Source organism: Citrus sinensis, chromosome 4, assembly GCF_022201045.2.
Source record: "Citrus sinensis cultivar Valencia sweet orange chromosome 4, DVS_A1.0, whole genome shotgun sequence".
Taxonomy (NCBI): domain Eukaryota; kingdom Viridiplantae; phylum Streptophyta; class Magnoliopsida; order Sapindales; family Rutaceae; genus Citrus; species Citrus sinensis.
Window position 1 is genome coordinate 15,457,288 of NC_068559.1, and position 25,162 is coordinate 15,482,449.

Below are 25,162 nucleotides of genomic sequence, written 5' to 3' on the forward strand. Positions count from 1 at the left end.
GGGCAGACGGTTGTGGGCTGCGTCTGCCGTCACCGTGGGTGTTGATGTCTTGCGGTTAGGGATTTATGGGTGCTCTGAGTGGAGAGGAGAGTTGGGCGTGACAGCTACGAGATGACTAGTGAGCGATTTGTTTTTTTGTTTTTTAAGCCAAAATTTCGGTTCAGGTTGAAATTAAACCTATTTTCAACCCATTCGGATTACATAGGTTAACATGAACCGAATGGAACCCGAAATAAATTGAGTTTAGTTCGGTTCAGTTAACCCGATCAGGAACTTCCTCCTCTAGTGCCAGGTGCGCCACTGAACAATCTTACTATTGATGATTCTCTTCCTGCGCTTGCGGGCAATAAAGACCATGGTTATTACAAAAGAAAATTACGTGGGACTTTCATTATGGGCTAGGGCGGCCCACGCACGTGGCTTATAAGTTAAGATAGTATATTCGAAAAACTCTTGGAGGAGCCCAAGTTTTCAAACTTTACAAGCCACGTTAAGGTTGGCCATTTCAACAATTAGTACTGTATGCACGATAATTAGAGGTGGGTGGATTCGGCTTTGGATCAATCCGATCGAACTTCGGTAAAGAGTGTAACTATCATCTAGTTTTGAATTTCATGTCTTTTAGGTTCAATCTCTTGCTATCAATTATCATGATAGACTAGTTTTGACAATGGATATAAATGTCAACTCACTCACCGAACTAATAAAATTGAGAATAAATTCAATAAAGAAAACATACGAGAGACCAATGATAATTGAAGAATAGGATAAATTGTGAGTTGTTTTGGTAAGAAAATTGTGCCAGCCTGCATTTTTGATCCATCATTGGTCATGAATCCCATTAGCATAACTGCATTTCATTAGTCCCTGACTCCCTGTTTCGCCCACGCACGATTCCTTTCGGATACTACGCACTCCAACTTTTTTATTATTAAGAGAGTCACGTATTAATAATGTCATTTTTGGGCCAATAATACAAAGGTAAATTTTGATTTTGAGAGAAATAATTATTTTTATAAATGTTTGTTCGAGATATGGAAAATTCTATAGATTCGTGATATATTTACTTTATAACTTTGAGATAATGTTTACTTCTCAAATTGAAGTGAAAATATTGAAGAATATGAATCTTATTTTAATGGAAGAAAGTTTTATATTCTTTTAATTGAAGAAAATTTTTCTTTTTCCTTTTTTTTTCTTTTTTTACGATGGAGTATATTCATAACTTTAATAAGGTGATTATAGATCTTGAGATCTCGAGGGTATTGATGTGAATATGGAGGATGACAACAAAGCAATCATATTATTAAAGGGACGTACAAGGGCGTTATGACTACTTATGTAGCACCAACAATATCATTTGAAAGTCTAAAAATTCCTTCTAACTAATCTATTTCTGCCGTATATTGATGTTTCCTTTTATTCACGACATGACTTTCAGAAGTTGAGTTACAAAGAAATAGTATGATCTCAAATAATAGTAAAGTTATTGGTTACTCAAATAGTAAATAGAAGAAAAGAAACTTGCTCTGGGTTCCCTGGATGGCTATAGGCTGGAGTCTTCTCATTGTCTTCTAACTAGACAAGTAAGCAGTTAATAACATAGGAATGCAAACTTCAAACCTCAGTGCTCAAAATTTTGTGCAACAAGTTCTTATCTGCACATCCTAAATTGACCATTTTCCACACCAAACCGTCAACACATCTCTATGACAGACCCAGAACCCGAAACCTCATTGGCCTTGCTTTTGTTTGCCATGGTCTTGGATTTATAGTCATCTAGATAATGCTGGTATATATAGGAAAGAAACCCCCAGATTGCCAATAACATGGCAATTGCCTTTAATCCATTCATCTTGTCATGGAAAAATATCACTGCGAGAATAGGAATAACAGGCAAAGACAAGGTACTAATCACATTGGAAAACAGAGACGATACCTCAAAAACCAACCCCAACAAACCAACCGATGAAATCTGCCATGTCACGGCTGTCCAAATCAGAGTCATCAGATAGGACACCCTTCCCTCTTTGTATTCATTCATCTCTTTTGACAAACCCTTCCATTCTCCGCTAGCAAATAGTCCCACCACACATCCACATGTTGCCACAAATGATGAATATATTTGCATGTCCATCACAACAGAGAATGTCTCTTTCTTTATAACCTTCTCAAAAGAGAGCTGCAGTAGGGAGAGGTACAAGGAGTATGTTGCGGATGCACCCAGCGTGCATAAGAATCCGATCACATAGTTTCCTTTGCTTACACCTGAAGTGTTTTCGGAGTCCGCATTGACAGCGAGAAGGGTTGCTGAAATGGTTAGAAGGACTAAAGAGTTGAATATGAAAGGTGTGAACTTTTGCGAGTTAAGAAAGAATGAGAAGAATGCGTTAAAGGCCAATTGGGTTGCACATAGCAGAGAATAAGTAGACAAAGGTAGATACAATAGTCCATACGAGTACATCATGTTGTCGCCAGTCAAGAGCAGGCCAAACGCGACGTAGAGGCAGACAAGCGTGGAGATTTTTGGATCGGTTTTGTTAGTGGAACGTGAGCCGTTGGAGAAGCAGCATAGAACTGGAAGCAGAATTGGGAAGCCGGCTGATTGAACAAATGTTGCCATCCATTTGCTATTGCCACCTTTGTCATAGTATAATCTGCCTAGAAGAGTAGCTGCTGACTGCCCAACAAGAAGACATACTACGTATAGAATCACTCGAAGCCACCATTTGTAATGTTTTAGCTTCAAAAATCGCCATTGTTGGTTCACAGATGTGTCTATATGCGAGTCTAGTTCCCTATCATTAACTGGCAAAAACACGTAATACTTTATAATCATGCAAGAAAACAGAACATAATCAACATTTGAAATTTCGACATACTCTAAAATTTTGATAACTGCTTACAGATAATCTACAGATATCAGGAAATGGGCAAATTGAAGCTACGCATGTGAAAAATTGCTAACCTCTGGTTTGTAGTTGCAGCTCTGGAGAAGCCTCCATGACTGAAGATTTAGCAAAGGAACAAAGTATGCTTGCCGCTTTATCTTTATATCTCTCGGTGCTCAAAATCCTTTATGTTAGAGAAAATTCAACAATTGATAAGATGGCATTGGCCTCTTAAATGGCAACTTTGTCTTTTTACTCAAATGGTTTAAATTAAAAGATTCTGCAGCTAAGTCAATGTTGAAACTCATTAAAGCTTTTTTTGATGATTTTTTGGTCTATAAGCAAATTTTGACTTTACTAGTTCAACTAACTTTTAACTGGCTCACTGGGGAGTGGGGACCGGGACCTCAATTTTGTTTGTTTTGTTTTTTTCAACTTGACAGCTTATCATCTATTATTTATCAAGATTTAAGAAGGGGATAATATCATTGTAGTTTTTGACAGATCAATTGTTGTCCTATTATTACTATTACTATTACTATAGTCTACTAGTACTATAAGGATGTCTTTAGTATTCTATATTGTATTATATTATATTTTATTATTTTAATATAAGTATATTATCTTATAATGTATTTTATTAATACTATATTATTAAAATATTTGATGCTACAATATACTATATTAATTTTTAATTATACTATATTTGGTGTTGCACTACACTATATTAATTTTTTGTAGTCAATTTAAATTATATATTTAGAAAATAATCCAAGTAAGAATTCTATAGTATATGTAATAATATTTTATATTATTATTTATATTATTAATTTCAAATTAATATTATTCAAATCTATTCATGCTTAAACATTTATTATTAGTTATATTAAATTGTTAAATAATAATAAATTTTTATAAGCTAATTACAATAATATAATTAAATAATATAATATTTTGTTATTTATTTATTTTATATGTTAATAAGTATTTATTATTAGTTATATTAACTTATTAAATATTAATCAATTGTATATATTAATTATTATAATATAATTAAATAGTACTTTATTTAGTTGTATTTTAATATAATAAAAATTAAAACATAATATAATATATTTAATAATAAATAATAAATTTATTAATTTGTATTAATAATTATAATATAAAAATAAAATAAAATAAAAATTTATATTATATAATACTATATTAAATTAAAAAATTATACTTATTTTTTATTATTATTATTTTTAAAAAAATAATGTTGTAGTTCCTGCATTAGCACACTTCCCAAGAGCAAAGATTAATGCTGCTCACTGCTTTCCAATCAATTGCCAAACAGGGGATTTGTACAAGTAATGCTGAGCCCACACACTAATGTTATGCCATAACACACGCCTAGTACGCCCTAAATAGTAAATACATGTATTTTTGTAGTAAAATCCAGAGACCTATTAAGCATAACTCCAAAACTTACTCTACTTACTGTAAGTGAGGAAAAATATGCTCTATAATCATATCCCTCATTTTATAGAAAAGGAAAAGAGCCCCATGGCAGCTAGAACCGAAACTAATGCCTTCAACAATGATGAGGGTTAAGGGTGCGTTTGGTATTGGTTTTTAATTGTGTTTTTGAATTTGTTTTATGGAATAAGAATGATCAGTTTTTATTGAAAATAAATTGTTTTTGGTAGCTTGTGTTAAGAACATTACTTAAAAATAAAATAAAAAAAGTAAAAAAGTGTTTGGTTGTTTGTTTGGAAAAATGAAGATAGGAAAAAAGAGTAGTGAATTATTTAATGAAAACTTTTCTTAATAGTTACATTATCTAATGAAACCTATATGAGAGAATAATATAATATAATGAACATAAATATATATTTTATATCATTAAATAGTTTATTTAGTTAGCCATTTATTATAAGGGTTCGACTATGTTGGAATTGCTCCATGGTCGAGCACTGATGATAACCGTATGATTATAGAGATAAATATTAAATATGCACTTACTATTATGATTTGACGATCATCATCAATGCTTTATGGTGGGACAGCTCCACCATAGCCACTGTCTCATTATAAATGCATACGAGCATATAGTATTTTAATAGTTTCTTAAAAACTTTTAGCTTTGTAAATAAATTGCAGTTATAAGATAAATATTACTTGAGAAAATATTAGATTACTTTATAATTATCATATATTTGTTGCGAAGATGTAACTTTCTTATTGATATATTTTCACCAACTTATAAAAATCTATAATCATTTTCAAATAATTGTGTATTGTTCGAACGATGTAATAATTTACTATGATAATTATGTGATATTACTTTTTATTTAAAACAATTTATATAGTATACTAAGTGATTAGGCTGCAATGTATAGAATAAATTTTTGCTACTATTGTTAAATATTTGTTATAATAGTTTATTTATTAAATTATTTCTTTATTCATGGAGCCTATGTAATTTATTAGACGGATAAATACTCATCTACTCCTTATATTTTATCTTAAGTACCCATTTAATCTTTATATTTTAAAAAATGCCACAATATATCCTTATTGTTGAATTTGTTACACTACTACCTTTACTTTTTCTTTATTTTTACAATAACACTTTACAACAATATTATTGTGGATATTAATGAAAATAAAAAATATTAATATATCAGATAAGCCTTAAAAGTAAAATAAAAATTAGTGTAAAATTATTTTTGTAATTATTTTACTTTCAGGGTTAATTTTGTAAATTAATATGTTTATAAATAATTATTGCTAAGATTGTTGTAAGGGAATTAAACATTGTTTAAAGTTGGCTAGTATTAATTAATTTATAAAATAATAATTAGTAAGCTTGTTGCAAGGGAATAAAAAAATACCAATTCTTTTAGAATGATATTTATTGATTAATTTTTAATAAATAATTAATGGTTAATTTGCTAATTAACTTTTTAAATAAACAAATAAATTAATGTCAAGAATTTTGTAATAAGTGTATAATTGTAAAAGTTAAAAAAAAAAACAAGAGTATTTAAGAGCAGGAGTGATTTGCAACTAATTTTCAAAATATAAAAAACCAAACAAACGCTTAAATCAAAATATAAGAATTAAACAAACATTTATCCTTCATTACACTATCTTATAAGTCCTAGGAGAAAACATGAAACGAAACAAAATGGAGACGCTAATACTGCGTTTCCTTTGTTTTATTAGTAAGCATTAGAAAATGAAAATTTTTCGCTTCCGATTACTGTAGGATTTTCCACCAAAACGAGCCCACCTAAAAACTTTTCTACATTTTCCTTTCCACAAAATGAAAAATAATAGAGTGAATTAGTACCACACACACCCTAAAGTCCATTATTGAAGTCAAAAAATGTGATTGTTATACCCTATCTGGTTAAGTGCTTATTTTCTTAAACTAGTTTTGAAAGTAAAGCTGAAATCATGGGTCACCGATATTTTTGACAAAATCCATTGAAAAGGAAGGTAAATTTTACTAATTCAAGACTTCAGAGTTTTTTAGTCTTCATGAAAATAAATAAATAGTGTAGTTCAAAGTGACAGGTTAGCTAGAGAACACACAATTCAATTAAAAGTAAAATATCATGTGAGACAATGTCAATAGAAAGACTCTTGTAGCAACATCAAATCAAAGCTGTCATCAGCTGCCTGTTCCATAATAGATACCATCCACAAGAACCTAGTACTCCCCCAAACAACAACTAAAGAGCAGAAACACTTGCTCCTGCCTAAAAGTTGAGCCAACTCACGCCTTCACGCTTATCTTCTCTGCTTATAGACAGTATACATCAATGCCCCTATGCATTATAGTCCATCTAATATCACGTTAAGAGAGCGAGCAGATTGGGCATCCAAATTGCAGCCTCCAAAAAATGATATCAACCATTTGCATAATAATTCATAAAACTGGATATATAATCTATCTTTGTTTACTTAATTGAGTCCAGAGACAGATTGAATACTTGTAGACTGCAGAAGTGTAGAGAAGTAGTTCTACAGCATTTCAATGTTACAAAATCATTTCGAAGAATCCAGATTTTCAATTTTACAAAATCATTTCCAAGAATCCGAATCTTATAAATGTATCATTTCTTTGTTTGCAACCCTGAGGACTATGAATTGTACCGGGAAAACTCAGTAAATATTACCACACATATAATGCCTTAGGACTAACTAGACAACAGCAGTAAAATACTTCCAAACAGCAATGGGGAAAAATATAAAAGAAGAAAAATACTCAGAGGCTGTGGTAACCTTTACAGATCTGGAGTTTAAAAAGGTCGAAAGAACCTAATAGCATGAGAGAGACAATAGGCACCAAGACGTCCAGGATTGCATCAACAAGAGCATCCACTTGACTGAGACTGGGACTGTGATGCATTGCCAGTTGTAGACCTCAGATTCACGTCAACCATTTCTTCTTGCTTTGTTGAAGAAAGTGTTTCCATCCCTGGCAATGCTGCAGCAATTTTCCGAAACAAAGGCTGTGCCAACAAACCAGTTAACTACAAATTGCGAGAGAGATAGAGAGAGAGACATAGAATTTAAAGCTCAAGACACTTGTTTTTAGATCAACCTTCTTATGGTTGGACTGCATCCCTAACATAATGAGAAAAATCAATAATAAGCAAAACCAAAGTAGAATCATCACACCTATAAGAGAGAAAAAGATGCAGAAAATAAAGCTTAAGATCATGGGCTCTGTAGTAATGGTCAAGGGTGGGAGCTATTTAAAAGCCCCAATATTTTCCTACAGTTAATATGAATGCAATTCCTAATTTTTCAAATTTACAAAATAGTCAAGTCAAAACTCATCATTTCATTCCCATTTCCTAGTTTTATTACTTCTTTCTATCTCCTCTTTAAAAACTTGCATATCTTCTTGCTTGGGATTTTAGTACAATCCTTCTAAGGAAATCATTCACTTACCTCTGTTGAATATGATCAGACTGAAGCAAGATCAGCAGAGGTGCAATCAAACCGTATTGGGGTGCAACATCAAGCACACCTGATCACACATTTGGACACAAGTACAGATTCTTCATGTGATGCAAACAGTGATCAAGGAGTTGAGAGTGTGACAGCATAACTACACTAAGATGAGACAACCATATGATTGGAATGCCGATGATTAAAATCAGAATTCAAATTTTTGAATCAATGGCACAGATTTGAATCTTGAATGTAATAGCCGCACAAAAGGAAAAACTGTCATCGGCAATTCTTATCTTTACCCCTTTTTTCTTAACCTTTGGGAACTTTCTAGGAAGGTACCTCATTGCGGAAAAATAGAGGACCTTCAATTCATGTAAAATCAAGAGCTGAGATGTTGTGCTGCTCAGAGCTTCTATATAGAATATTATCATTCCAATTATTATTACCACCATGACCGCTAAGGATGCTATCTTGGTCTTCCAGATTTGTTGCTTAGGATCTGGAGGGTGATAACATTGTTTTGTGCATCAAAGCTAACGTTCATGTGCCTTGGATGACTAAAAGAGCCATCAATAAAACCCTGTCGATTAACAAGGATACTAGCTAAGACTTGAGTTCTCCATAGCATGAAATTGTTCTGTGATAGTTTGGTAGGGGCTGAGAAGACGAGAGTTTGAAGGAGCTAGATTATGCCTCAGATTGTTTGGTAAAACAGTGTTGTTCTTTGGTGTTTGTTCAACATTACCATTTGATTTGTGGCTTCAAACATTTTCATTCATTTGAGCTGGACTACTACTGCTGTTAGCCAGGGCTTTCTAGCTCTGATACCAAGTAAGAATTTTAAATTTCCAAACAGAAGCTAAACACAACACAGCATCTCCGCTCTTTTCGTTGTTGGAATAGATGATTTTAAATGAATACAAGGTCCTCTATTTATAGCGATGAGGTACCTTCCCAGATATTTCCTAAAGGATAAGAAAACAGCCCTAAAGATGGGAATTGGCTCCATTTGTACAGCCATTACATTCAAATTTTGTGCCATTGATTCAATCATTTGAATTCTGATTCTAATTATTGGCAAACCAATCATATAGTAGGCTCATCTCAGCATAGTTATTCTGCCACCTTACGATTCAATCGTGTAATTTCTTTTTCTTGATTAGAGTTTTAGGACAAAATCCCCTGTGACCATATGTGTTCATATTTTTTCTAAATAAATTTCCTCCAAAGACATTGGCTTTTTGAAAAAATTTAGGTCTTGTGGAGAACAACTGTAAATGTGTTGAATAGCAATATTTCGAATAAAAATCAAAATACTTTATCTATTATTTTTGTTGAAATTCCTACAATTTCAAGACCGTGCAGATTTCCCTATGGCGAGCATACAATACTTGTTGGCTCCCTTAGCATCCTAAACCTTATGATACAAAAACACCCGAAGGAAACAAAGAGAGAGAACAACAGCTGAAGATTTACCTTTATATTAAAACCAGCTTTAGCACTCGTTTCAATGAACATGACGTTGAGTTCCCGAGATTTGGCTTCTCCTTCCTCTATGGAGACTTGCCTGTGCAATCATCCACATGAAAATACATAACAAGGCAAAAACAAACTAAATTCCATGCTCAAACTAATATACAGAAAGAGAAAAGCCAATCAAAGGGTCCAAAGTTCATACGAAAAATAGAAAAAAGGTAAGCATCAAATTTCATTCGATATTAAGCGCGTGACTTGTGAAATGGGATAGTGAAGCTCTATTGTCCAAAGCCATATAAAAGGCCCAGGCCAATTCTCAATGGTCCTATCATAGAGGATGGGACCCGTCCCTGCAGATCACTCTTTTATCTGCTATTTCAAAATAACATAGTGACTGAAGGTGTTTTGAGAGGGTCATGCATATAACTGCTATTTCAAAATAACTAGTGACAATAGGCATGAATTCACAAGATTAAAATTTAACTTGGCGATGAATGACAAGAAATTTGGATGAAAAATAAAGCTACTATTCAAGAGGGCTGTCGAAGTTGGTTACACGAAATAAAAAATGTGACAAAAAGATGTAGAAAGAGGGCAATAGCAACAAATATCAAAACAAACCCTAAGCAACCTTTTTTTTCATTAACTCAGGGAGCTAAATAGCCAAATGCCAACAACCAACACATAGAAAATGAAATGAAGAAACATGGTTTTATGTCTCGAAGAGGAGAAAAAAAGAAAAAAAGGAAAATTCTTTGTGGGTTCAAGAGGAGGGATTTTGAAGTCAGTGCCATACTAGATGGAGAATTGAAAAAAGTTAATCACTAATTTTGATAAATATTAAGAAATATGGTAATCCAGATTCTAATATTTTCTTCAAAAACGTTAATTACCACAATCTTACATCCTGCCAACTGTATTTAAATCCATCTCCCTATCTATAGTCATTTAAGGCAGTAGAAATCTTTTTCTAAATTGTGCACAAAATCCAAATGTATACCAATGCACAGTGTACTAAGTTCAGTAACTCATTTACTGAGAAAAATAAGCCTTCAAATAGCAGCGGAACAAAATAATACAACAGCAAAGAAATCCAGTTAAATTCCAATATTAACCATAATCAGCTGAACAATGTATACCTTTTTTCCACAAGGTCAGTTTTGTTCCCAACAAGGACAATGATGACATCACTACCCCTCTCGGTTCGAACCTCATCAATCCATTTTGAAGTGTTCAAGAAAGATTGCCGGCCTAAACCATTAAGGCAAATTGTTAGGGAACACAAATCAGGCGTTCTCAGATAATGAAAACTAGAGCAGATGACCTTCTAAAGATTGTTACACCATTTCAGTAATCTTTCTCAAAACAATTAACCTGTATTAAAAGATAGTGGACGAGTAAATGTTAAGGTGAAAATAAACCTGAAAGTACATACTTGCAACATCATATACAACAACAGCAACAGAAGAATCCCTGATGTAGCTTGGAATGAGACTTCTAAATCTTTCCTGTCCAGCTGTATCCCTGCAGCAACAAGTGATAAAATTAACCATCCAAAAAGAAAGCAAGTCTGAAAGATAAGTCAATCATTTGAATGATCATGATCAGCGCAACAATATGATAAACAGATCATGCATGCAACCATAAGAATCATGGTTATCGGTGACAGGAAACTAGAATTCCAGAAAATACAGTGACAGAATCATGCAAATGGAAAGCTATGGAAAGAAAACATAACAGGAAGTATGAACTTGATAACTAGAATCTAGCAAATTTTTTTTGCAAAAAGAGAACCAGAAAATTCAATTTCAGAGGAACAGAAGACTTTAGAAACTAAACTCAACAGACTGCAGCTTTTAGCAAGATGATTGAGCAATCCACCCCACAAAAGGTTCTGCTATTTTCTTTCCTCCGAAAACTCAAAGCATACAAATGATAATTGTCCAAGCAGTACAAGATTGGCCCAACTTTTTATCCACATTTGAAGAAATATCATAAAGCAAGGACAAATTTAATGCTTTGAATACTAGAGGTGCTTTAAAACTCAAAGGGAATAGATTGCCGGAGATATTTATGCAGACTTAAAATTGAATCTTCAGAAATTTAGAGAAACGTTCCTGCTTTGACAATTTAAGAGATAAAACAAGAAACATCATAAAGCTGCACCATCGAAAAATATGAGTTAATTATATCTTTATGATCCGCCAATCTTACCACAGCTGCAGACGAACAGTTCGATCTTCAAGGTACATAGTTTTTGAAAGGAAATCAATACCAATTGTAGCCTGATCATCAAATCCATATATCATAAGTCATTAAAGAACAAACAAACAGTTCAGCAAGCCAATAACACGTAACCTCAAAAAGTGCCCCCCATAATTGAAAAAGATAATGGTTATTATGATGACAGCAAGTGTGGTGAAAATAAAAGCTCATATGCAAGAACCTCTCACAGTCAACACTACAAAATTAGAGCAAAAACAAGCTTCAAATGAACAGAGTGTCCATTGAAATATATGGCAACTCAGTAACTGGCACGCACATCTATTTTTCTATAAATAAGTTATTAATCAAAAGAAGAAACTGGATAAAATGTGCTGCTAAGAAAAGAGAGTATAGAAGAGAAATCCCAGGAGAAAAAGAGACTCCAAGAATTCAACCAAAGCTAAGAAGTCATAAGACTGCTGAGGAAACCATCTACTGGACCAGTGGTCTCAAAATTATAAGCCATCAGGTGTGCATTATACAAGTTCTACAACCAAATAGAATTATTCCTCACAGAAACAGCTTCATATCAGACACAATAGAACTACTCTCCACATACTTCCATTACTGTTCTCTCATAGCCTACCTCTCCAATCTGCAGGCACTGGACCACAGAATTTGGCATTATCCATTAGTCATCACCAGCACACCATTAATTCAGAATGTCTCTTTTGGGAAGGGTGATCATAATTTTATTATGAACCAAGTAGGACATACAAATACTAGTCAAAGGTAAAATAAAGACATATTGATGTTGCTCTTCACAAGCCAAACCACATTCTTGTTGATGTTTGCCTTGTACTTGTTTCTCCATCTAGGGTAAACATGCCAAAAACTTTACCGTTGAAGCCATAAATCATCATGTCACGATTATTCCATCTCAAATATCTATCATCTTCACTTTAGTCTGAAGTAAGAGACTTCCCATGACTTAATCTATCTTCAAATAATTTCACATTTTACAGCACTGCTGATTAAACCAATGTCTCAGCATCCGTTATGTGATGCATGATACATGCACATGGGTCCGGATAATGCAATTAAGCCACTAAATTCCCAAACAAGTACAAACAAGTGCATTCAAATGGAGATTACATCAGAACTGATCACAGGCTACTGATCACTAACCCAGTGAACTTGAAACAGTAGTTCCCAAGTTAATTTGATCTATTCAATTATCCATTTTCCCATTTCACATAGAAAACCCAAACAAGAAATCAAAACATTTCAAACAAGTAGATCTGAAATTTATTACCTGATAGGTGTTATCGAATTTATCATACATGAAGCGAGTGATGATACTTGTTTTGCCCACAGATTGATCTCCTAAAAACACCAGCTTGTACTTTGCGAGAGCCGACACCGGCGCCATTTTCAGAGTCAACAAACTGGGAAAGATCAGTAAGAGACGGTGAGTTGATTTGTTTAATAAGCTGAAGCAATTTTAGTAAAGCCAAGACTCTGTTCAGTGTTGGTTTGATCTTGGGCTTGGCTGGGCTGGTAGATTAAAGAACTGGAAAGGGCAAATTTTGGGACAAATTCATAAATATTCAAAAAATTAAGGGTATAATTGAAATTTTCCAAAGAACCAAAGAAGAAAGAACAGGGTTTTAACGTTGCGAGGGGAGGGTTTTGTTTTGTATTTTCAAAATCCAAAATTCGAGCTGAAGTGCAGCCAGAAACCATTTCAATTATCAAGTAAGTACTCTTAATTTTGTAAATTATCTTGTTTGCAAAACCCACAAATGACATAGTAGCTAAAAGGTTGTGATTGATTATTTCACTATCTTTCTCCTGATGTATCGTCACCTCACCATTTTCAGCCATCGTATTCTCACAAATCACAATCTTGTCTCTGCCACTATCTTCCATCACCAAGTAAACCCACTAAACCCTAAGTCAAATGGGTTCTCATTTTTTCGCTGTCTTTCGTTCTATCCGATGCAGCGGCGTGCACCGGATCCTGATGACCCAACAAACCTGATGAAAGAAGATGGTGTCTCAGTTTGTTCACAGATGTGGATTGAAAATTTTCGCGAACCCGATAGGATTGTTACCAATTTAACGTCTTATATTCGTAGGTTTGAGTTGTGGGTATTAGCTTATCAAAAAGTGTATGCTGATGAAACGGGCACGTATATTCCTCGTAGTGCTATTCAGAAATCAGCATTAGAGGATTTGTTAGCTTTAAGAAATGCTGTTCTTGATGATAGGTTTAAATGGGGTGCTAGGTTACAGTTCTTTATAAAATCGCCTAGAGATAAGACTGATTATGAATCTTTATCTAAGAGGAAGATTAAGGCCATATTGACTACAACACAACCAGCCCCATTTCAGGACAAGATAGTTCAGGAGGTGTTGTTTATGATTTTGGAGCCAATATATGAGTCAAGGTTTTCACAAAAGTCGTATGCGTTTAGGCCGGGGAGGAATGCACACACGGTATTGAGGGTGATTAGGAGGAATTTTGCAGGGTATTTGTGGTATATAAAAGGGGATTTGAGTACAGTTTTGGATGGAATGAAGGTGGGTTTGGTGATTAATGCTTTGATGAGGGATGTGAGGGATAAGAAGGTGATTGATTTGGTGAAATTGGCTTTGGTTACACCAGTAATCACGAGTCGAGTTGATGAGGGAGAGAAGAAGAAAAAGACAAAGAGAAAGTATCAGAAGAAGAGAGTGTTGGCAGAGGATGAGCCAAAGCCAGACCCTTATTGGTTAGAGTCTTTTTTTGGGTTTGCTCCAGAGGAGGCAGAGAAGCTTCCTAAATGGGGTCACTGTGGAATTCTTAGTCCTCTTTTGGCTAATATTTGTCTTGATGAATTGGACCGTTGGATGGAGAGGAAGATTAAGGAGTTTTATCGACCTTCGAAGAGTGATGTCATATGGAATAGCCCAGAAGGAGAAGCAGAACAGGGAAATACATCTTGGCCAGAGTTTGTGCCAACTAGTGGGCCAGATAAGACCAGAAAAATGGATTATGTACGTTATGGTGGCCATATTTTGATTGGCATTCGAGGACCTAGGGCAGATGCAGCAACTCTGAGGAAGCAACTAATAGAGTTTGTTGATCAAAGATATATGCTCAAGCTTGACAACGAAAGCCTCCCTATTGAACATATAACTAAGGGTATAATGTTTCTTGACCATGTGTTGTGTAGGAGAGTTGTTTATCCTACTCTTCGTTATACGGCCACTGGAGGGAAGATTATTAGTGAAAAAGGTGTGGGCACCCTCTTATCAGTCACTGCTAGCTTGAAACAATGCATCAAGCAATTTAGGAAATTGAACTTTCTCAAGGGGGATAGGGATCCTGATCCTCAGCCTTGTTTCAGAATGTTCCATGCCACTCAAGCTCACACGAATGCGCAAATGAACAAGTTCTTGTTAGCCATGGTTGAATGGTATCGATATGCTGACAACCGGAAGAAAATTGTTAATTTTTGTTCTTACATCATTAGGGGTTCACTTGCGAAGCTCTATGCTGCAAAATACAAGCTTCGTTCACGGGCAAAGGTGTATAAAATTGGTGCTAGGAATTTGGGTCGTCCTCTGAAAGAGAAGAAAGGGCAGTCACCTGATTACCAAAATTTGCTTAGGATGGGCCTTGTTGAATCAATTGATGGGCTTCTGTTCACTAGAATGTCTCTTGTTCCTGAAGCTGATTATACACCCTTCCCAGGGAACTGGAGACCTGATCATGAGAAGGCATTGATTGAATATATAAGGCTTGATGATCCCAAAACTCTGGAAGAGCAGCGAAGTTGCATTAGAGAACAGGGTCTTGTTTCTCCTCAGGACTATGTTTCAATGCTTGTTTGGAACTATAAAAGGAATGCTATTGCCATGGATCAGCTATCCTTGGTAAAGAGTGGTGGTACCAACATACAAAATGATCAGCAATTATTATCAAGCTCAAATCATGAGAACTATGAGGACAAGACAAAAGAAGAGGAAGAAAGTGAAGGGCTACATGTTGCAAGGATATAAGGTTGAGTTTGTTACTCTGCTTGAAGAGTGAGATTCTTTTCGGGGGTTTTGTACTTGTTAGAGAAAGCAATACAACACCAAATTGTTGCTTCAACAAGTTGATGAACATTATAGATGAAGGCACTACAGATTTTCTTGTAAAATATCTACGAGAAATGAAATTATATTTGCAAGTTTTATAAATTTTATTGCCATGAGTACCTCTGCCGATTGTTCAAAACATTACAGTTGTTCTGTCAAACAACTTATGGGTATCCTGAAAATCTTCATTGCAATTCTAGCATCTCTATTACAGTTTATCTATGAAAGTGGTATCCAATGCGCATGCATTGGAAACTGAAACTCAATTGCATCTGTAGTGGCTCATTGATTGTTTGTAAAATGTCACTACAAAATAAAAAATAAAAAACGTACTCTGGGTTTATTGAAAACTGAAAATAATTTGACTATACTTTCCTCTTCACACCAGCTAAGTGATTGGACGAAATTCGAAGATAGTAACATGTGAAGCCACTGACTTCATGACCCTTGCTATATGGTCACTTGAGACATCACCAGACCAGGTTTGGTTCACCCTCTCTTAAACCATTTTCTTGTCTTAACTGAGTTGTGAAATACTGTTTAATTTTGCAAATTTATATCAATTTGGAGTTGGGTTTGATTTTTGGAAAAAAAATACATGAGCTGATCTATTTTCTTCATTCAATTCATTATTGTTGTTATATCTGACAGTTGGTCCACTCCTTGTTGTAGTTTTTTATCAATATATATATATATATACACACACACACACATATACGTGTATATATATGTATATTGACAAATTTTGGAAATTGTCTTTTTTGCTTTTATTATTGATTTTTCATATGATACTAGATTTTCTTATTCCTAAATATTGATTTCCAGAACATTTAGTTATTGAAGATTTGAAGAGCTTTTCTTGGAACAAAAACTGTGTTAACATGGAATTTCTTGAGGTTAAAATGTAGGATAAAATGCAAGTTTGGAGCAGCAAATATGAACGTGGTGAATGATCAAACTAATAGTGCAGAGAACTTTGTTTTCCAGGTGAAGTGAGTGATGGAATCTCGATGCCGAGCAATGAGGCAAATGATGCAAAGTGGTGATTACTCTGGTAAATTGAGTTGATAATGGTTGGTGTTGAAATCCTTAATATGGGATGCTTCAGTGCTCTATTTTTGTTTTAAGTATAGTTTGTAACTCCATCATATAAATTATACATAAATTTGTACAGAGATTTAAGTCATGGTGATTCTAGTTTCAGTTTTAACATATAATGTTAAATTACAGTTTGAACTTTGAATAACTACTGCAAAAAGGCATATGCGAAATGAAAGAAAGAATATTGAAAGAAGACTAACAAATATCTTGACTTTTTTGGAATATAGAATAGTACGATAGCTGATTTTTTTTGTTAATTACTGACATTTATAATCCAAATGCACATTGCCACATCTTTTTAACAATTGTAGTATAATATAGTTGTTCTGGCATTGTAATGAGGTGACAGTATTCATCTTTTATGATAAAACTACTAAATTCTTGCTTCTTTGTGAGGATACTTCATTCAAAAGTGTTTGGTGGTCTTGCTTCTTTCAAAAGCATTTCATGGTTATTAATGCACTTATTCCGACATGATGAGCTGCAAGAATCTATGGTTATTAATGCACTTATTCCGACATGATGAGCTGCAAGAATCTATTCAACTGTTGGTGGAAAAGTATAATTGAGCTGACTTCTATTGTTCATCTAGCTGTTAGATGGAGGAAAAGAGGATGCAAAATACCAAAACTTATTGAACCAGAGCTGTGCTAATGGCTGTGGAGTTGGAGGATCAGGCAGCCCACTGAGCCTTCTTTCAGTTTGGGCCTTGAACTTCCAAAAGCTCGATAGTTAGTCTTCTTAGCGTTAGCCATTGTATTCACAAGTTGAATAATGCAATAGGGCATCTTCTGTATTCTTTAACAATGGTGCCTTATCATGAATGAAATGCTGCAACTTGAATAAAAATCTTAATTCTTAATTTGTTAGAGGATCCAAGTCGATGCATAATCTTAGTTTCATTTTGTCATATTTCTTTGATGTTTATGTTATTCTGATGAATGCTTTAGAAATCTAGCTAACTATAGGCTTTTGTCACTAGAGTTTGTTAGGGTGGATCATGGGTTTATAGTAATTATAATCCCTCCCCAGAAACAATTTTTTAAATTTTTTTTTGGTTGTTAAATTATATCAGAGTATCAAAATCTAAATCCTTCAATTAATTTTATTCTTAAATAAACGATTTTTTAAATAGTATATACATTCTGACAATAGTTAAAATGCGAAGAGTTATTAAGAATGTAAAGGCAGAGAAAGCAAGTGAATGATACATAATGCAATGTCACATAACTGAAAGAGATAATAATTCTCTTTTGTCAATGGAGACAATTCTCCTTCCTTCTCCGGAAAACCTTCCTCGCACGTGGTTGCCCCTTCCATAACCGCACTTAACCACACATTAGCAGTGCTATACTGCCCTGTTAAAAAAGCTCCTGTAGCATCTATCAATGTCACTACCCCATGGGAGTATAGTTTGAAGCAATCCTCCAAGCAAGCCCTAGCAAACGGGTCGAAAGTTCTACTTGTCAACAGCTTTTCTATGCTTGAAATTGTGTTGGTTGCATTTTCTAGAGCCAATTCCATGGCAATTAATGCCAATCCTTGAATGTTAGTTGCATGACTGACTGGAATAGATTGGAGAGAAGTTAAGCATAAATCATGGCTAAAGATGGTGGATTTGTCAGCACAAGTTCTGCAGGTTTGCTTGATTATGTCAATGGAGAAAACACTTTTTACCGCAGAGGATGTTTCTTGAGGAGTTATGATAAAGAAGAAGAAGAAGATGTAAAAAGAGGAGAAGGAGAAAGAAAATTGCCGCATTTTGATTTGTGTTGCTTGTTAGCTTTGGTTTCTTGGCCTTCTTGATATTCTGAAATCTTATGTAGTATATCATGTCGTATGATTGTACGAACTTTAATGGTAATTTGAGGGAAGCTTCCTATCTACTGGGCTATATTTGTTTCTTTTATGTACCCATAACAAAAAGTAGACAGTGAAAGTGAGCATACAGCATTTGCATATATAGACATAGACAGATAGAAATGTGGCAAAGTGTTACCGCATATAAAAAGAGAAACGTGACCCAAATGTGTAGCTCATGTGATTGATGGTTTTGTCTCAAGGAAGCTTCCTATATTTACTATTTATGAGCACTAGTTATTTGAGATAAGAATTAGGTTTTTTTGCTTGGATGGTTATATTTAGCAAGATGTGAAGTTTAGGTGTTGATTGATAGTTAATAAATAAAAATATAAGAGGATAATGAGAATCACACAGCACGAAGTCTAATAATAGATTTAGTAATCGTATTATGAAATATATAGATAGATATATTGTACGTATGCGAAAAAATTATAAATTTTTTTTTATATTCTTTTAATTACTATAAGTTGAAGATCTCAAAATGATATTATGTACTTTTTTCCTTTTCAATGACCGTGCAATTTATCTCATCTCACTCAAATTAAACTCATCTCAATTTCGATGCGTGGCTCTTAATTGGTCGAGAATATTTTTTTGATACACTTTTTACACTTATATAGTGAATAGAATTTTATTAAAAATACATATACTTCATACAAATAACAAACTAGATTCAAAATTAATAAATAAAATAAATGCATAAGATTGTCCAACCAAATTAATAATCAATGAAACATATTGATAAAGGCAAGGGAGATGACAGTAAATTGGAAGAAAATACTATTCTCCTTAGTCAAAGGAGAAACCCCACCTTTCTTCTCCTTAAGACCATCTTCACAAGTAGTTGATGCATCCATCGCAGAGCTTATTTCTACATTAGCCCCCTCATAATCTTTTAACTTGACATTTTCCATAGCTTCTAATAATGTTGAGTGTGCATCTGAGTAAAGTTCAAGGCAATCTTGCAAGCCAATTTTAGTATGCTTGTCAAAGCTCTTCAGTGACAAAAGTTGTTCAATGTGGGAGCTAATATTTTTTGCATTGGATATGGTTAGCCCTAGTGAGATGATCACCAATTCCTGAAGGGTTGCATTTTGGCTTCTAGGATTGGCTTCAAGGCTTGCAACACAAAATTCATAGCTTAAATTTGGATCATTTTTTGCTGCGTTTTCGCAAGAATCTTGGATGAGATTAGAGCTTAGAGAAACAAGAAACAGAAGAAAGAACGTAATTAGAAAGGTGATCAAGGTTGAGAAATACATCATAATTTTGTTGATTGGGATGATATAGAGTTGTAGAATAATGCTGATTTATTTATAGAGAAGTTTATATTTATAATAAAGAATGTGAACGTATATAACATATGTAGTAAACCGAAACATATTCTTTTTTTGGCATTCTGTTTTGATCTTGATTTTTGGTTGTATGGATACATCAATCTCTGGCAACTTTGTCATGACTAAACGTCACTTATCAAGAAAGCACTTTCAAAAAGTATGCAACTTGAAGGCATTGGCAGTTGTGATGACATTTGCAAATCCAGAAAAAATTATTTACAGCGTTTGTAAAAGAATGCGTTTTTGCATGAAATTTTATGTAAAAATCTGCACTTGTGCATTTTCAATATCCTTGAGATTTAAAAAGTAACTCACTAGTGTGAATGAAAAGATTGACAAGCTCTTGTTATAGAAAATTTGATGCATGAACATGCAAACATTATAATTCCATTTGTTATTATGATACAAGAAAAGTAATATTACAATTTTCTCACAATTTTTCTTGAAAAAAAATATTAATAATTGCGCCTGATATTCAAAACCCATGAAGGCCTAAATCAACTTGCTTCGAGTCACGCAAATAAGTACATGTGCCTTCAATTGTTCTTGTGTGTTAGAAATGAAATGTATATGGATATGGTGGAACCAAAACTTATAGTAAAACAGTTCCTCTGTTTACAAATTTGGTTAGGGAAAGAGATCAATCAAGAAAAGTTATTGAGGTTAGATAGCCAAATATACATAAGCTTCCATGCAACTTGAGATTTATAGGAGTATACTACATGTGCAATCCCATGCAAGGCTGCTGGCTCTATTTTGAATCTTGTAGAAGTGGTGAATGAATTAGGTCCACTCTTCCTATTACTTTTTCAATGTCATGTTGTTAGGGTGTGTTTGGTTGATGTATTAAAATTCCTCATTGTTTTAAATTTATACAGGCCCATGTTTGGTAGATAAAATACTACAGCAACACTACATTATTGAGCCAAGCTAATGCAGCAAACTGCCGCATTAGCTAAACCCGACTGTGAGTCGGGTTTAAGCTAATGCGGCAACTCCGCTTACGTTTTTTTTTTTTTTTGTCCTTTAACGTTTTCACTTTTCACGTGCTTTTGCTTTGACTTTCGTTTCCTTTGCTTTAACTTTTGCTTTTGCTTATTAATAAAATAATAATAAATAAATAAATATAATTTTTTAATTTAATAAAATATTTTTTATTTTTTTTATTTTTTACATTATAATTATTAATAAATTTATAATTTTATTATAGCTAATAATAAATATTTAAATATAAATCAATTTCAATAAATAATATTTAAAATTAATAATAGTATAAATATTAATATAATTTAAATATATTAATATAATCTTTTAATTTAAATTAATCACAAAAAATTAATACAGTACAATGTAATACCAAACATTGTACAATATTATTATAATACAGTGTTAATGTAATACAGCATAATATAATACACCAGTATTAAAATAATGCAGTACAACATAATACAATACATGTACCAAACGCACCCTTAGTGCATGGATGTTTGGAAATGTAATTAGATTTGGTATCCAAAATGTGTTTGATATATTATTTAGACACCTTCTTAATTAATGAACTCCAAAAAAAGACGCTGAGACGAGTTGCAATGTCACAATTCCCAAAATGACTATCATAATTTATTTTCGAAAATATCCTTACAGGAAAATTGATTAGTTAATTTAATATTTTAAAGATTTAAATTTTTAAAATTCTGAAACTAGTGAGTGAAATTTATGGGCATTGACTGTGCTTATTATTATCTCACCCCATCGTAATAGCTTTGATCAATATAAAATCTTTATCATATATACACAATATAATCTCTTTAAACTAAAATTTGATAAACTGATAATTTCAATTAAATAAAATAATAATTTTTGCCAGTCCCGAATCGAGAGCCACATGTTAAATTTAGAGTAATAATACAGCCATAAACTCTTGTACAAACTTATTTTGTACAAACTTATGTGGCATTAATTTATTGGTTAAATTAAATATCTCTTAGTCCACATGATTTATTTTCATTATTTTGTATTTTCATTCAACCAATAAATTGATGCCACATTAGTTTGTACAAAATAAGTTTGTACGAGAGTTTGTGACTGTATTATTACTCTAAATTAATAATTCATTAAATTTGTTAGATAACAATATTTAAAAAAATCTTATTTATTCTATAGGATCTATTTTGCATAAATTAATAATTAACTATTTAAAACTACATACATAATATATGTATGTGATTTTCTTTATTGTATTAACTCAATACATTAAGCATTTCATTGGTTATTGTTGCTTTCTTTAAACCTTTTAAATGAAAAGTCATTATTATATTTTATATGCTATTTTAAGAGAAATAAGGGAGAGATCGGCTTAATATGTTGCCTCCTAAAAGTCTCTTTTAATGGGTTACCATATAATTGTGATCCAGTCATGCAGTCTAGTCAAATAATTATCAAGTATCTGATTCACTAAATTAAGATCAAATCATAATCTTACTATACAACTTGACAAATTCACTAAATTTTTGAATTATACTACCTCTATATTTCCTTTGAAAAAATCTATTATGAGCATCATATTATCTTTATCAATGAATAAGTTATTAATTTATCGATAAATCAATAATTATTGTTTCATTGATATATTAATATTATCTAAATTAATAGATTTTTCATAGTCTCAAGACTATTAATTTATTGAAGTTCTACTATAATTTTTAGCAAGGGTAAATGCTTTCTTTGTCCCAACAGTTTAAGTCAATAACTTAGTTAGTCCCTCTATTTTAAATATTTTTCAAAGCCAATAACCTAGTTAGTCTCTATAGCTTCTAAGGAGAAAAAAAATATAAATATAAAAAAGTTAATAGTATATAGTAAATATAATTTTTATAATAATTTTGATAAAATTAGCAAATGTAAAAAAAAAATTCATTATACAAATATAAAATCAAATCAAATTATCTTCCAACCTCCAGCGGTTAGTATTTACTAAATATTTTAGTACTATATCTTTTAAACAGTAGCTACGCTTCAAACATGTCTTATATCAATATCCTTGATCCATTAATTGACATAATATAATTTAAATAAATTTGACATACGAAAATATAGGAACTAAAGAATTATTTACAGTTTTCAACAATTGTTTCCAAGGAGGCCCATGTGTGGAATAATCTATTAGACTCCAATAAACCACTATATAGAGATGGCAAAATTACCCACCAACCCGCAAACCTATCTAAACACACCTGCAAAATCCCACCCGCTGTGGATAATTTTGCAAGCTGCGAGTGGGTTTGATATTTCAAACTTAAATCTACTACAGGTTGCAAGTAGGTTTGGTATTAAGAAAAAAATCTGCTAGGTACTAGCGCGGGAATCCACCAACATGCATTCTTTATTTTAATTATTTATATTTTTTATTTTAATCATAAAAATTACTTAAAAATTAATCATACATATATCTAAGTTAAAGTTTCTAATTCCTAATCCTAACTTATCTCACTGCAACATATAAGTAGAAATTTTACAATTTTTATTACTAATATTTTATTTTACTTTAATTGATTTTGTTTGTTTTGCCTTAACGATAATTATATAAAATTTACATGTTGATATTATTGATAATACTTGTATATTGATTAAAAGATGAAGTAAGGCATTGATATTAGTGATGATGATTTGCCTATAATAGAAATATTTTGTGTTAGACTAATATATTTTGTGTATTTTTTATATGTTGAAATTTTAATTTCTTATTTACATTGATAAAATTTAGAATTGAGTATTGTTTGCGGATTTTTAGGCTATTATTATATATTTATAGTTTGAATTATATAATTTAAGTTTTTATGTATTATTAATTGATTATAAATGAGAAAACCCGCAAAAAATCTATTGTGAGTTGCGTGTGAGTTTGGTAATTATTAAAACCCTGTAGAGGTCAGGTTTTTCTGAAAAAAATAAAAACTCACTGCAGGTTGTGGGCAGATTTAGTAATTTAAATTTTTTACAGGTGTAAGTTTAGTAATAATAAACCTACAGCGGACGGTACACATTAACATCTCTACCACTGTACAACGGCCGGGATTTCAAGATAAACCACCACCATTGTTGACTAGGTTGATGGGCGTGCATGACTCTCAATGGTGAAGGCAGGGCAACCCAAATTATTATTATTATTTTTTAATCGACTACATTCTATTTGCTTCAGAGGTATGCTAATGATCCTTATGGCGATCATCCTTATTAGGAGCATCCTACATTAGTATACTTCGTCCATCCGATGGGTGTCCCTAGTGCATCTGTTGGGCCTCTTTAGCAAGTCTTATGGACGTCTTTTGTTTAGTTGACCTTGTGAAATCTATGACACTTTCCTTCATCCTCTTGTTGATCCCTTAAGGGGCCTTCGGATCATCCCAGAGGTGAAGCCCACAATGGACTAACAATAACAATAACAATAACCATAATAATAACAATAATAATAATGATGATGATGATGATGATGATGATGATGATGATGATGATGATGATGATGATAATAATAATAATAATAATAATAATCAATTACAAATTATCCTAATTAAAACCTATATTAAAAAATAAAAAATTCTCAACTAGCAACCTAATATGTTGATCCAATTTCTCCAAATCGCAAAAATAAAATACATCTTATGAAACTTATTTAGACAACACATCAAATAAGTTGGAAATGAGTTTCTTTGAGATTGCACGGTTGTCCATATTAAAAGAGAAAATGCTGATAATATCGATTCAGATATGATAATAGGTGAGTTTTCTTTTTTGAAGAATTGTAGGATAAAACTTTGATTTTTTTAATTCATGTTGTACTTTTATTATTAGTTCTTTGCTTATGTATTGTATTTCAATAATTTTGTTTATAGGACAACCGTTTCGAAGAGTAAGACTTATATTAGGTGCATCTTAAATTCTTATTAATAAATTCTCTCATATGATAGAAAAGCATTTAATTAATAAAAGAGTAACGATATTTAACCCCCTTAACTCTTCTCATTAGCCCTCGTTATTCAATTAATACTTAATACCACTTATTTTGAAAATTACCCTTATTAAGAAATAAATATTTTTTTTTCTTCTTTTCACTCTTATCTCCTTTGCACTCACTCTTCATTCAGCCACAATTAATATTATCACTACCATTAGGGATGGCAATGAGGAGGGGACTGACATCCC

General features: G+C 32.6%; 5 protein-coding genes across 9 annotated transcripts; 1 reads left to right on the forward strand and 4 right to left on the reverse strand.

Annotated features, from left to right (window-relative positions):
- Nucleotides 1–1,284: 1,284 nt before the first annotated feature.
- LOC102616912 (probable purine permease 11) lies at nt 1,285–3,114 on the reverse strand. Its single transcript, XM_006485302.3, has 2 exons — nt 2,969–3,114; nt 1,285–2,808 (listed from the first exon to the last, which is right to left on the reverse strand). The coding sequence occupies exons 1-2, from the start codon at nt 3,003–3,005 to the stop codon at nt 1,697–1,699; spliced, it is 1,149 nt and encodes a 382-aa protein (XP_006485365.1). The 5' UTR covers nt 3,006–3,114; the 3' UTR covers nt 1,285–1,696.
- A 3,753-nt stretch (nt 3,115–6,867) lies between these two features.
- Nucleotides 6,868–13,084, reverse strand: LOC102616220 (ras-related protein RABH1b). Of its 3 annotated transcripts, none has more exons than XM_006485299.4 (6): nt 12,847–13,079; nt 11,541–11,611; nt 10,762–10,850; nt 10,466–10,577; nt 9,327–9,417; nt 6,868–7,399 (listed from the first exon to the last, which is right to left on the reverse strand). In XM_006485299.4, exons 1-6 carry the CDS (start codon nt 12,961–12,963, stop codon nt 7,253–7,255), a joined length of 627 nt encoding a protein of 208 aa, XP_006485362.1. In that variant the 5' UTR covers nt 12,964–13,079; the 3' UTR covers nt 6,868–7,252. The 3 variants fall into 3 exon arrangements, with proteins under 3 accessions (XP_006485362.1, XP_006485364.1, XP_006485363.1); XM_006485301.4 differs by lacking the exon at nt 6,868–7,399 and adding an exon at nt 7,467–7,514 and having other exon boundaries at nt 12,847–13,084; XM_006485300.4 differs by lacking the exon at nt 6,868–7,399 and adding an exon at nt 7,541–7,923 and having other exon boundaries at nt 12,847–13,084.
- Nucleotides 13,085–13,147: 63 nt separating this feature from the next.
- Nucleotides 13,148–15,778, forward strand: LOC102615743 (nuclear intron maturase 2, mitochondrial). 3 transcript variants are annotated; one of them, XM_006485298.3, is made up of 2 exons: nt 13,148–13,289; nt 13,539–15,778. In XM_006485298.3, the coding sequence occupies exon 2, from the start codon at nt 13,575–13,577 to the stop codon at nt 15,579–15,581; it is 2,007 nt and encodes a 668-aa protein (XP_006485361.1). In that variant the 5' UTR covers nt 13,148–13,289; nt 13,539–13,574; the 3' UTR covers nt 15,582–15,778. The 3 variants fall into 3 exon arrangements, with proteins under 3 accessions (XP_006485361.1, XP_024956465.1, XP_006485360.1); XM_025100697.2 differs by having other exon boundaries at nt 13,160–13,289; nt 13,415–15,778; XM_006485297.3 differs by having other exon boundaries at nt 13,220–15,778.
- A 2,068-nt stretch (nt 15,779–17,846) lies between these two features.
- LOC107177891 (putative invertase inhibitor) lies at nt 17,847–18,725 on the reverse strand. Its single transcript, XM_015532412.3, has one exon. It carries the CDS (start codon nt 18,522–18,524, stop codon nt 17,937–17,939), a length of 588 nt encoding a protein of 195 aa, XP_015387898.1. The 5' UTR covers nt 18,525–18,725; the 3' UTR covers nt 17,847–17,936.
- Nucleotides 18,726–19,280: 555 nt separating this feature from the next.
- On the reverse strand, nt 19,281–19,937 carry LOC102620006 (putative invertase inhibitor). Its single transcript, XM_006485384.4, has one exon. It carries the CDS (start codon nt 19,889–19,891, stop codon nt 19,352–19,354), a length of 540 nt encoding a protein of 179 aa, XP_006485447.2. The 5' UTR covers nt 19,892–19,937; the 3' UTR covers nt 19,281–19,351.
- Between the last annotated feature and the right edge of the window lie 5,225 nt (nt 19,938–25,162).